This window comes from Macrotis lagotis, chromosome 3 (assembly GCF_037893015.1).
Source record: "Macrotis lagotis isolate mMagLag1 chromosome 3, bilby.v1.9.chrom.fasta, whole genome shotgun sequence".
Taxonomy (NCBI): Eukaryota; Metazoa; Chordata; class Mammalia; order Peramelemorphia; family Peramelidae; genus Macrotis; species Macrotis lagotis.
Window position 1 is genome coordinate 303172044 of NC_133660.1, and position 12998 is coordinate 303185041.

The following is a 12998-nucleotide window of genomic DNA, read 5'->3' on the forward strand; positions in this document are numbered from 1 at the left end:
TTGCCAGGCCATGGAGTTAAGTGACTTGCCCAAGATCACATAACTAGGTAATTATTAAATGTCTGAGGCTGAATTTGAACTCTGGTGCTCCTGACTCCAGAGACAGTGTTCTATCCACTATGGCACCTAACTGCCCCTTCCGTAATGTTCTTAAAAGATGATTATCAATTAATGCTGAAGTCAATGACCATTTACCTCAAGAAGATGTCATTCTGTTGCTAACTGAAGTTTCAACTGAAGAGGAGACTTTGGAGACTTTGCCTCATTAGGCAAAGAACCTGGTGCTGATTCTATTCCAGCTGATATTTATAAGGTAGGGCATTCATTGTCCAAAAGCTGACTGAAATTTTACAGATTATATGACATGAAGAAGTTTTCCCCCTAGAATTCAAGTATGTCTTCATCCGCCACCTCTAAAAAGGGAAGGGGAATAGATTGTTCTGCTACAATCACTGGGGTGTTTCTCTTTTAGTCACTGCTGGTAAGCGTCTTGCCAGAGAATGTCTCAATAGGCTGATCCTTCACCAAGAACATGGTCAACTCCCTGAGAGCCAGTGTGGCTTCAGAAAGGGTTGGGCAACAATCGATATGGTGTTTGCTGCATGATGACTCCAGGAGAAATACCAAAAGAACAGATGTTTGTATATAACATTTGAAGATCTAACCAAGGCCTCTTATACTGTCAGTTCTGAAGGTTTATGGATAATTGTGTCAAATTTGGTTGCCAGGAGAAGTTCTGCAGTATTATACCACAATCCTATGATGGTACATTTAGCTGGGCTCTGGACAATGGAAAATGCTCTCATAAATTCCTAATCACCCGTAGAATGAAATATGACTGTGTACTTGCTCCCATGATTTTGGGCATGATAGTTTCAGTCATGTTACTAAATATTTTCACAGAAGATGCACACAGCATAAAGATGAGATATAACACTACCCAGTTAAAAATCTTCAACTTAGAAAATCTACAAGCCAAGACAAAAGTGAAGGGAGTATTGATGCAAGATCTTCTGTTTGCAGATGATTGTGACAGTCAAACAAAATATGGAATTGATTCTCTGCTGCTTGTGCTAATTTTAGCCTAACAATTGACACCAGGAAAACACATGGACTCCATTAGCCAACACCACACCATCCAGATGTGGAGCCATCAATTACAGCAAATGGAAAAGGTTTGAGTAATGGGGGCAAGTTCATTTACCTTGGCAGGGTCTTTTCCAGGGAAGTACACACTGATAATGAGGTTCACATGCATTCCCAGAACTAGCTCAGTATTTAGGAGGTGCCAAAAGAAACGGTGGAAGAGAAGAGGTATTAGAACAAAGTGAAGTTCTACAGAGTCATTGTGCTGATCTCATTGCTATATGCCTGTGAAGCCTGTACAATCCACCAGCACCATGTCAGGAAAATGACTAGCTTCCATTTTAATTCTTAGGAAGACTGTGAAGGTCACTTTGTAGGAGAAGATAACAGACCCTGAGGTCCTTTCTCAAGCTAAATAACAAAGCATTCCAACATTACTACAGAGAGAGCAACTACAATAAAGTGTCCATCCTGTTTGAATGCCACGTGTACACTTGCCAAAAAGACGATTTTATGGAGACCTCACAAAGGTAAAGTGCTCATAAGAGTCAGAAGAAGCAAAACAGGGACATGATGAAGATCTCTCTTAACAATATTCATATTGATTGTGCAGTGTGGGCACAAACTCAAGACCACTCAGTGTGGCATGATCTAATGCTTTCCCTAGACAATTATATGTAGAAATTGTATGAAACTTTAGAAATTTAGAGATCTACAGGCTACAGAGAGATGATAGATATTCATGGCTCCATAAATAATTTTCTTAAATGATGAAATTTATCAATACAGTTTGGTCTACTCTGTTCTAGAGTTAAATTTTGGGGAAAGCTGAGAGCAGGTTACCGGATCCGCATTCAAAATTTCCTATCCTGCCTAATATTTATCCCCTCTCCACAGAAATGTTGATTTATTTACTTGAAAATCACAAGTGGGTTGAATTTAAAGTCATAGTTCATAAACATGAATCTTTGTTCTTTCACCTACTTTATAAGTGAACTTGAGAAAGTCATTTAAGATTTCTTTTTACTCAGTTTCTTCTTCACCTTTAACATAAAGATCTAAATGAGATATTTTGTATGGTCAGTTACAAATACAGATTTATGAAGTTCTTTTTGCTTTCTCTGTGAACAAAAATAATTAAGTTAATTTTCTTGCCTTTTCAATGAAATAAATGTAGACTTTCTCAAAAGATAAATCAATTTTTGAAATTCAAGCAAAAAAGTATGGATTGATGAAGAATATATAAAATATATTATGATTCGTGATCATACTAAAAATACTAAAAACAGGAGATAATGATTTTCATTAAGATCAAGTCACATGAAACTAATCTTATGTCTAATTTGGACAGGGTCAATCCAGTGAATATGAATGGAATGAATATGATGACATTACAAAAGATTTTATGCCTGAATTGATATTATACATATATGCATATATTTGTATATACACACATGTGTAGGCTCACACACGTGCATATATTTATATCCCTTCATAGTATTTGCTAAATGTGTTTATTTACATATGCATATTGGAAATTGTGCTCAATTATATAAAATGCATTTTCCAAAATTAGGATTTTGGTAATCACATTTTGCTTTGACCTTGTTATGCTTCATTAGAAGTATTTTGTTCAATACAATGTGCTAAATTATAGAAAGTATATTACAAGTTTTAAGGCCTTAAAAGTCTAGCAATGAAGGTGAGTATAATGCTTACTATATACCCTTTAAACATTTAAATGACTAGAAATGTTGTTCATTAAAACTATTGATTAAAGAATTCCTTAAAAGCATTCATTAAAATAAAAATTAAAGTCAGTGTAAAGTCAGCATTTCGAAACACTGAAGAATTACCTTTTGAAATAAGCTTGATGAAAGGGCAATTTCCCAATAATAAATCTATGAAATATAATTATAACATAAATAAGATTGATTCTAGCATCTTAATAGAAAAAGTATGAGGGAACTGTCAGTTTTCAGCCAATTGTTGAATGCAATCATGTAGTAAGTTATTACTTGACCTTTTACTAACATAAACCTTAATCCTTCATAAATAAGATGGAACACTGTGGAGCACTGATTGCAAAAGATTGTAGCAAATGTGTAATGATAGCAATATTTCCTGAGTATTATTCTATGTACAAGTGAAATATGTAAACTGAAATACATGAGAACAGAAATAAATACTGTAAAGGGTCCTATATTCTATTATTCTTGTGCTGCTTTCTTCCATTCATGCAATAATTAGTTCTCTCATATATCCTTCCAATTTTCATTGAAATCATAGAAATGAAAAACAACGTGACTGAATTCATTTTTCTTGGACTGACACAAGATCCAGTGAAAAAGAAGATATTATTTGCCGTTTTCTTGCTTTTCTATATTGCCACAATGATAGGAAACCTGCTCATCATTTTGACCATCAAAACCAGTCCCACACTTGGGACCCCCATGTATTACTTTCTCACCCAGTTGTCCTTGGCAGACTTCTGTTACTCTAGCACTATAGCCCCCAAACTGATTTTAAACAGCCTCTTAAAGAAAGAGACTATTTCCTTTAATGAGTGCATGACCCAAGTAGTTGCAGTGCATTTCTTTGGATGCATGGAGATCTTGATCCTTGTCCTCATGGCTTTTGACCGCTATGTGGCCATCTGTAAGCCACTGCATTACCCAATCATCATGAACCAGAAGGTGTGTGGGAATTTAATGATAGTGGTCCTGATGCTGTCTGTGCTGCATTCTAGCACCCAGATCTTGATTGCATTAAGTTTACCATTCTGTGGTCCCAATGTGATTGATCACTACTTTTGTGACTTGCAGCCTTTATTGAATTTGGTCTGCATTGATACATATGTGTTCAAATTATTGGTTCTTTTCAATAGTGGGATTGAATGTTTGCTGAGCTTTTTAATTCTTATGATGTCCTATATTTTAATCCTTTATTCTCTAAGAAATCATAGTGCAGAAGGGAAGCGTAAAGCCTTGTCTACCTGTACCTCACACATAATTGTGGTCATTTTATTCTTTGTTCCTTGTATTTTTATATATGCTCGTCCCCCAATTAATTACCCTGTGGATAAAATGGTGTCCGTGTTTTATACCATTGGAACTCCTTTGCTCAATCCCTTGATCTATACACTGAGAAATGCAGAAGTAAAAACTGCTATGGAGAAACTATGGAGCAAGAAAGCAAGTTAACAAGGAAACTAGCATACATAGTCTTGCGTTCTCAAATGTCTTGCATGCCACATCACAGGTGTCTACCTCAATTTCCTCAACTGTAAAATGCGAAAAATGATCCCTACCTCACAGGGTTGCTGTGAGCATCAATTCAGAAAAAAATCTGTCAAATTCTTGACCCAGCATATGAAGCCTAATAGATGATTAGTAAATAGTAATTGCCTTCTTCCCCTTCAATGAAGATTTGGACCCAAATGGAGAAGATGTTTTAGCTGTTTTGACTTGTCCCTGATGCCTAAAAATAAGAGCATAATATTTAAGCAGTTAAGTACAGATTTATTTTTTATTCTATTTTGTTCAGTCCCAAATATCAAAATAATGACAGTACTAGGAATGGTAACTGTTTCCAGTTATGACTGGTGTCTGTGTAACCCATACTTTTGCAAAATGAGTTATCAATATTTTCATCACTATGGAGTTCAGGGGGAACTTCACCATAATTCTTGATCCTTCTTGCCTATATGATATTTAAAGAAGTTCCAGGATAATATTTGTATCTCCCACTGACATGATTTAAATGAATGTATATTCCAATCTAACAAATAAAAAGATTTTAGAATAATTTTATTTACAGGAATACTGGTGTTCAATAAAAGCAAATGATTGTAGAAACACAAAGAATTTAGATAGAAAAATAGACAAACAGGTAAATGGATAGTTGGATAGATAGACAGATAGATAGATAGAAATACACACACACACACACACACACACACACACACACACACACACACACACACACACATATATATATCTAGACAGACAGAAAAATGGCGGGCAGGCTGACCAGGCAGACCCACAGATAACAGATAGATAGATGTTAGACAGACAGATCCATAGATAGATAGAGTGATGAGTGATGCATAGATGTTTTGGTGGATAATTAAATAGATAAATATATGTGTCCAGCAATAAATGTGTTCATAGGTTTATTGACAGAGTGATACAATGTATTTTAAAAGAAAATTTATTAAGCACTTACTTTATGCCTGAGAACCTGTTATGTCCTATAGAAAGAAATACTAATATAAAAATTTGTATAAAATATGGTCTTCAAAATTTCCTCTGCCATCTAATGGAGATAATCTGTACTTAAGGCATAATAGAAGGAATGGTGGTACCTGTATGTGTAATATCATTGAGATACTGCAGATGTCCTTTATAATTTAAAAAAGAATCCTTCTCTTATTGGAATTTCAGAAACAATGTGTAGCAAATAAAATGAGAGAGTAGTTCCATGGCATATCCTGAAAGTTTTTGATTAGATATGACTAGATTTTGAGCTAGCAGTTCTCACACATTAAGGATCAAAATTATATTTTAAATAAAAAAAACCAAACTGAAAGAAAACTTTAAAAATAAAAGAAAAAGGAAAAGTAGATGCTTGCATCTTTTTTTGTAGAATCATTTAAAATATTAACCTGAAAGAAAAAAATGTACTGCTTACAAGTTCTAAAATACAGTTGGTGTACTGCTGATTTCTGGGAGGTGGTAACATGAGGCAGTGCCAAAAAGCAAATGAACCTGCAGAATTTTGAGTTTTCTGTTAATTATTCTCATTTCTTTTGGTCATATGACTATATGGAGGAAATTTTCCTATCCCCTTGTGCATTCAGGGTTATGAAATTATTAATTTCTTCTAGAATGTATGGCTGCTTATATTATAAATTTGTTGATAAAACTTATTTACATAAACACTTTACATTAAATATGCAAATGGTGTCAAAATCACTTTGAGGATGAACCTGAGGAGGAATATAAAACAATTGGAAAATATAGCAAATATCACTTTTAACTGAATAATTTTTTAAAATAAAATGTCGGCTGTCCATTAAAAATGATATAAAATATTTTTATGTTCAAATGGAATTCCTATGAAAAATTCAATGATTCATCAGTTATAGGAAAAATAATTATCATTTTCCTAAACTGAAAGGGAAAATACTCCCTTGCCATACCAGTTGATAAAGAAATCAATGTTCTGCATTTTGAGATGGTAAAAGTATAATTGTGAAATACTTTTTAAATCTTTCAAAAATATATTGAAATCAAGTTTTGTTTGCATGTTGTATTCAAGCAAAATTTATCTAGCTTTAATTAGAAATGTTGTGGAATAATCTTCCATGAAAAATAATGATGACAGTTAAAATTGCATATATAACCAAATTTGTAGGGTGATTTCAGTAAATATTAAAGGAATTTAAATGTAATTTTTTAAAATTCTATTTTATTTTGTTTTTAGGATTTTTGCAAGGCAAATGGGTTGAGTGATTTTTCCAAGGTCACACAGCAAGGCAATTATTAAATTTCTGAGGCCAGATTTGAACACAGGTCCTCCTGACTTCAGGTCCGTTAATCTATCCACTGAGCTACCTAGCCACTCCTTGAGTGCATTTTCAATTGGAGAGAAAGATACATTTTCATTCACAGTTTTTGGTATCTTCTAAGAAAAACTGTTTGCTTAATTATTTATAATAATGTCATGCTCTTAAGGTCCACACAATGATATGTCAAATATATTCTCTCAGAATGCAGACTTTTGGACAAACCACTTAATGACTTTGGGGATTTTTAGGAAAGACAGGTGTGGGTTCATTCTAAGGATGGCAACTTATGAGAAAATTTTTAAAAATCACACTATAATTTATATTTAAATGTCTCATAGTTAATTAAATCATTTTTTAATTTTTTGGTTTTGAAGAACAGATTCTTGTTTTCTCATGAAGTCATTTCTTATTTTTTAGAGAAGAATTTTCTTCATTTACTTATCATTTAATATTTTCATTTATTTATTTACTCATTAATTTATTTATTTTAAGGCAATATGGTAAAATGGCTTGACCAAGGTCACACAGCTAGGCAATTATTAATTGTCTGAGGTCAAATTTAACTCAGGTCTTCCTGACTCCAGGTCTGGTGCTCTATCAATTGCACTACCTAGCTGCACTTCTTCATTTACCTTTTGCAAATCTTTTTTTTTTCCATTTGGTCAATTCTCTTCTTTTTTTTTAGGTTTTTGCAAGGCAAATGGGATTAAGTGTCTTGCCCAAGGCCAAAGAGCTAGGCAATTATTAATTGTCTGAGGTCAGATTTGAACTCAGGTACTAATGACTTCAGGGCCGGTGCTCTATCCACTGTCACCCAGCCACCACATTAATTCTCTTTTTGAATGAGTTTTCCATTTGCCAACTGAGGTTTTGAGAGAATTATGTTGTTTTTATATTTGTCCAGTTGTATTTTCCAAAGATTTTGTGTCTTGTTGCAAGGTGTTAATTTTTTCACATTTCTTTTGACAACTTTTCCAAATTATTTTTAAACTCCTTCCTGATTTCTCTAAGGAAATCTTTCTGGGCTGGAGAACAAATCATATTCTCATCAGAAGTTTTAAATCTCTCATGGTTAGGGTTTTTACCTTCTAGGTAGTTTGTTATGGGTGTCCCTTTTCCTGGCCTTTCTTCTTCCTAGGATCTTGTATTGGGGTTGGTGCTGATTCACAGACCTTTGGTGTTGAAAATTCTAGAGGATTTGCTGACTGGTCTTAGAAACTCCAATGGGCTAGCCAGTAGGGGGTGCTAGAGGCATTCTCTGGAGTGCCAATGAGCTTGATTTGTGGTCCACTCCCAAGATCTGGGGGGGGGGGGGGGGGGAGCAGCAGGGTCTCATTTATCTTTGGACAATGTGGGCCAGGTCATTGGGCTGTTTAGTTAATCTCAGTACTGTGAAAGATCTGCTGCCCACTCCTGAGCTGGGGTTGATAGTGGGGGGAGGTGGAAGTTGTTCTGTCTTTCCTTTGGGAACATTCCCTTTCTCTTCTGGGGGGGGGGGGGACTCAACTGGAAATATGGGGACTCTGCTAAATATAGAGGCCTCTGGTCTTCCTGGATGGCAGAACTGAGCAGACTGATGTCTAGCCACCACTGGAGCTACCCCTGCGATGCTCTCCTGCCTGCTCACAAAGCCCAGGCTCTGGAGGCTGCTTTGAGTTCAGACTGGCTCCCACCCTGGCCCTGCTGGCTCTCTGCCCCCTCCCCCATTCTCTGCTGAGACAGCAAATTTTCAAAATTTCACTCATTTTCAGGATATTTGTTGTGAATATCTCTTTTCCTAGTTGAAGTAGATCAGAGATAAACCCAAGAGTTGAGGAAAGAGGTGGGTGTATTCAAAGTAGCAGAGATAATGGACTAGAGAAACTTGCTAACTACATACAGAAACTACTAAAGAGAAGAATGAGTAACTTTAGAAGCTGCCTTGGAAATCAATGATTTTTAGGAACAATTAAATGGATATGATAGAATACATTCGACAAGAGAAGAGTCACTATATAAGTGATGATTAAAGGAAAAGTATGTGAAATACTCAGTTTAGAGAAGGATGGTAAATTTTATTCTGGGGCTTGTATTTCAAGAAGTATGAGAAAAAAAAAAGAACAGCAATCTTGGAGGAGTAACTAATAGCTTTGTTGTCTCAGTGAAAACCAAACATTTAATGAATTTGAAAAACAATGTATATTATAGATGGAATATTATTTATTAAAAGAAGAGAAGAACTCTAGAAGGTACACTGGAAAGAGAAGCTAATGGAAAATTAGGGGATTCTCCAGAATAGAGGAAGGCAAATCTGGATTCAACAGAGTGGTTATAAAGACAATTGTACAATTTCTTCTCTCTCCTATTTTTCTTCCATGAACCTTAAAAGGAAACAGTCATCCTTCTTTCATTAGATCCCATGACTAAATTGTATACAAAGACACTTGAATCTGTTGGATAGACAAGTACCAAGATAAAAATGATTGTTTAAAATCTATGTACATTACTTCATGGAACATAGCTACTAGAGTTCCAAATACAAATTATTGTGTGACTTTAATTTTCTCAAAAGTTGCCCTTCTCAGAATGAACCTTCACCTCTGGTAGCTCCAAACCACCAAGGTCAGGAATGGTTTACCTAGTAGTCCACCTTCTGAGAGAATTGTTTTGCCACTTCTTTGTGTGGGACTGTCAATAAAAGCATGATTTTCATACTTATTTTTATGTGAACAGGCTTTATTATATCAAACACTCTGAATGAGAAAGCATTTGTCTCTCCAATTTGAACATATACTTTAATTTTTGAGATAATTGCTGAAATCACTCTATAAATAGTTACAAATATGCAATTTTAATTTCCAGTTTTATTTTAAATAGAAGATTCTTTCCCCCTGTGTAATTAATGCATGAACAATTTTATTAGAATAAAAAAAGAACATTTTATTTTAGATATATATTTTTCCACATTTTAAAACTTTTGAATAACTATAGTTTTAGCATTCTGAAATAAATGTGAACCATATTTGTTTCTTTGTCTATTAGTATAGAAAAGCATTTTTCTTACCTTTCAAGCTTATGTTGACACGAATAATTTTCCTAGCATTGATGTATCATTGAAATTCTCATACAAATCCCATTTAGGAATAATGAAAACTTTTTAATCATTTTCTATAGGTTCTTTTTTATTTTAAAATTATACATTATTTAATAGTAACTTTTGCTATATTTATCATAATTATTTTATTTCCATCTCCAGTTTCCCCTGATTTTGACACTTTGCAAATTTAATGCAGTATTTATGGAAATACTTTTTCACAAATACAAAATACAAAGAACCATATATTCTAAAACAAATTGATATTTTGAATAACACTTTATATACAAGGGGATAGGAAAATTTCCTTCATTTAATCATATGAGCAGAAAGAATGAGAATGATTAACAGCAACTCAAAATTCTGGAATTTCATTTGGTTTTGAAAATATCTTAAAGCACAACCTCCCAGAAATCAGTAGTACATCAGTCATGTTTCAAATATCCTAAGCATCATTGCTTTTCCTTTATGTCTTCCAAGTCACCGTTTCCAACTTCTCTATTTAAAAAAAAGGTATAAGTATCTCTTTTTTTCTTTTTTCCTTTTTATTTTTTTGTAAAGTTTTCTTTGGTTGTTTCGATTTCTCACTTAAAATAATTTTGCCCCTAATTTTTGAGAAAGGTTATGTCAAAACCTGTTTTTATATAATCAACAATTTTAAGGATAATGCCATAGACCTCTATCATTTTATTTTCATTGCTTTGTTTCTTCAGTTCCAAAAAGAGAAGTGGTTTTTTTGCAATTTTTTTTTAGATTTTTGCAAGGCAGTGAGGTTAAGTGGCTTGCCCAAGGCCACACAGCTAGGTAATAATTGAGTGTCTGAGTCCAGATTTGAACTCAGGTACTCCTGACTCCAGGGCTGGTGCTCTACCATGGCACAACCTAGCTGCCCCCTTTTTTTTTTGCAATCTTAAAGGACACACCTAGAATTTCATTGCTTATTCTACATTCAAGTACCTCTCTTTTTCCATTATACCTTCTGTGCAGATTATTTGCATCAGAATGTAGAGGAAATTTTCAGAGCAGAGAAGCTTCCATATATTTGTATTTATATCTCTAGTAAACAGCATACTAACTAGCAAATAATAAGAGCTCAATATAATTTCTGCTTGTCTATCTTGCTCTATCCATTTCTCTATGTATACCGATTCATTTATCTAGCTAGGTAGCTAGTATCTGTCTTCTATCTATCCATCTATTTATCAGCTAAGTTATCCATTAACCCATCTATTCATTCATCCATCCATAAATATCTATCATTCTATCTATCTATCTATCTATCTATCTATCTATCTATCTATCTATAATCTATCTACTAAGCTATCCATCAGCCCAACTATTCATCCATCCATCTAGCTAGCTCTCTAGCTATCACTCACCTGTTTGAGTTTTTCATGTCACCATTATTTTTTTCCATTGAACAACACCCCTGTCATAAAACGGAATTGTTCTAAACAGTTTGGGTGTTTTTAGGTTGAGGTGAATAATATTTCAACTAAATCATGTCACTGGGAGTTACACAAATATTTCTAGAACTTCATCAAACATCATATAGGGAAAAAGGATATGGTGAATTTCCCCTGAATCTCATAGCAATGTCCATATTTCTGTTTCATCTTATACACAATTGGATATACTGGCATCAGTCATGTTTGAAAACTATAATCATTCCTAGTGTTGTCATTCTTTTGATAATTTAGATTGAACATAATAGAATCATTAGTCATTGTGTATTTAACTGCTTATATATTGTGATTCTAATTTAAGACATCAGAGACTAGTCCAAGCAGCTAATATCTCTTCTCCATATTGGTCCAAATCTTCTATGAATGTAATAATAATCATTTATTAAACACCTGCTATGTTTACTTACAAATGTTAATTGAATTGATCCTCAGAACAATCCTATGAATTAGGTGCTATTATTTCATTTTACAAATGAGGAAACTGAGGTAGATAGCTGTGAAGTGGCAAGCAAGGGTGAGAGAGTGGCTAAGTATGCTATTTGACATGTTAACTTATACTCTTACTCCATAGTTTCTCCATAGCATTTTTTACTTCTGCATTCCTCAGTGTATAGATCAATGGGTTGAGCAAAGGAGTTCCAATAGTATAAAATACAGAGACCATCTTATCGACAGGGAAGGTAATAGGGGGTCGAGCATATATAAAAATACAAGGGACAAAGAATAAAACGACCACAATTATGTGGGTAGTGCAGGTGGATAAGGCTTTACGCTTCCCTTCTGCACTATGATTTCTTAGAGAATATAGGATTAAAATATAGGATGTCATTAAAACTGAAAAGCTTGTAATGCATACAATCCCACTATTGAAAAGAACTAATAGATTTATCACATATGTGTCAGTGCAGGCCAGTTTCAACAAAGGCTGCAAGTCACAAAAATAGTGATCAATCACATTGGGACCACAGAAGAATAAACTCATTGCAAGCAATATCTGGGTGACAGAATGCAGAAAAGATACTGCCAAGGCCAATATTACTAAATTTCCACAGGTCTTCTGGTTCATGATGACTGTGTAGTGCAGAGGCTTACAGATGGCTACATAGCGATCAAAAGCCATGAGGATAAGGATCAGGACTTCCATGCATCCAAAGAAATGCATTGCAACTAGTTGGATCATGCACTCATTAAAGGAAATAGTCTGTTTTGTAGCAAGGCTGTCTGCAATCAGTTTGGGAGCTGTTGTACTAGAAAAACAGAAATCTGCAAAGGACAAATAGGTCAGAAAGAAATACATGGGGGACCCTAGTGAAGGACTAGTCTTGACGGTCAAAATGATGAGCAGGTTTCCTACCGCAGTTGCAGCATAGAAAACCAAAAAGATGACAAATACTATTTTCTTTTTCATTGGATCTTGTGTCAGTCCAAGAAAAATGAATTCAGTCACGTTGGTTTTCATTTCTATGTCTTCAAAGAAAAGAGAAGAATATATGTGAAAACTGTTCATTGCATAAAAGGAAGTAGCAGAAGGAAAGAGACCAAGAGACCTCATATTACAGAATCATTGTCCATTCTCAAGTATTTCAAAGTATCAATTTGACTTGTACTCTTAAAAATATTTCTCAAAATCTATAGCAATTCATCCACTACATTACCTGAGTTAGTTTATGAAAAAAAGAAATATTTATATCAGTAAAAGTACAGAGTTGACTCTTTAATTCATTAAAGCTAATACTTGTTGAAAGCTGACATTTCATTAATTCCTATTGTTCTAAAGGTATAATTTTATGGGTTTTTTGTG

The 12998-nt window shown here is 34.2% G+C and overlaps 2 protein-coding genes across 2 annotated transcripts; one reads left to right on the forward strand and one right to left on the reverse strand.

Annotated features, from left to right (window-relative positions):
- The first annotated feature begins 1241 nt into the window (after positions 1 to 1241).
- On the forward strand, positions 1242 to 4289 carry LOC141517191 (olfactory receptor 4C11-like). Its single transcript, XM_074228041.1, has 2 exons — positions 1242 to 1314; positions 3376 to 4289. Exons 1-2 carry the CDS (start codon positions 1242 to 1244, stop codon positions 4287 to 4289), a joined length of 987 nt encoding a protein of 328 aa, XP_074084142.1.
- A 7455-nt stretch (positions 4290 to 11744) lies between these two features.
- Positions 11745 to 12656, reverse strand: LOC141517049 (olfactory receptor 4C11-like). The gene has a single exon (XM_074227983.1). The coding sequence runs from the start codon at positions 12654 to 12656 to the stop codon at positions 11745 to 11747; it is 912 nt and encodes a 303-aa protein (XP_074084084.1).
- Between the last annotated feature and the right edge of the window lie 342 nt (positions 12657 to 12998).

Excerpts from the sequence above, each read along its gene's own strand:
- LOC141517191 (XM_074228041.1), top strand. The coding sequence starts at position 1,242 with ATGAGGTTCACATGCATTCCCAGAACTAGCTCAGTATTTAGGAGGTGC. Across the intron at positions 1,315-3,375 it reads GAAACGGTGGAAGAGAAGAG|AAATGAAAAACAACGTGACT; the intron begins GTATTAGAACAA and ends TTGAAATCATAG.
- LOC141517049 (XM_074227983.1), bottom strand. The coding sequence starts at position 12,656 with ATGAAAACCAACGTGACTGAATTCATTTTTCTTGGACTGACACAAGAT.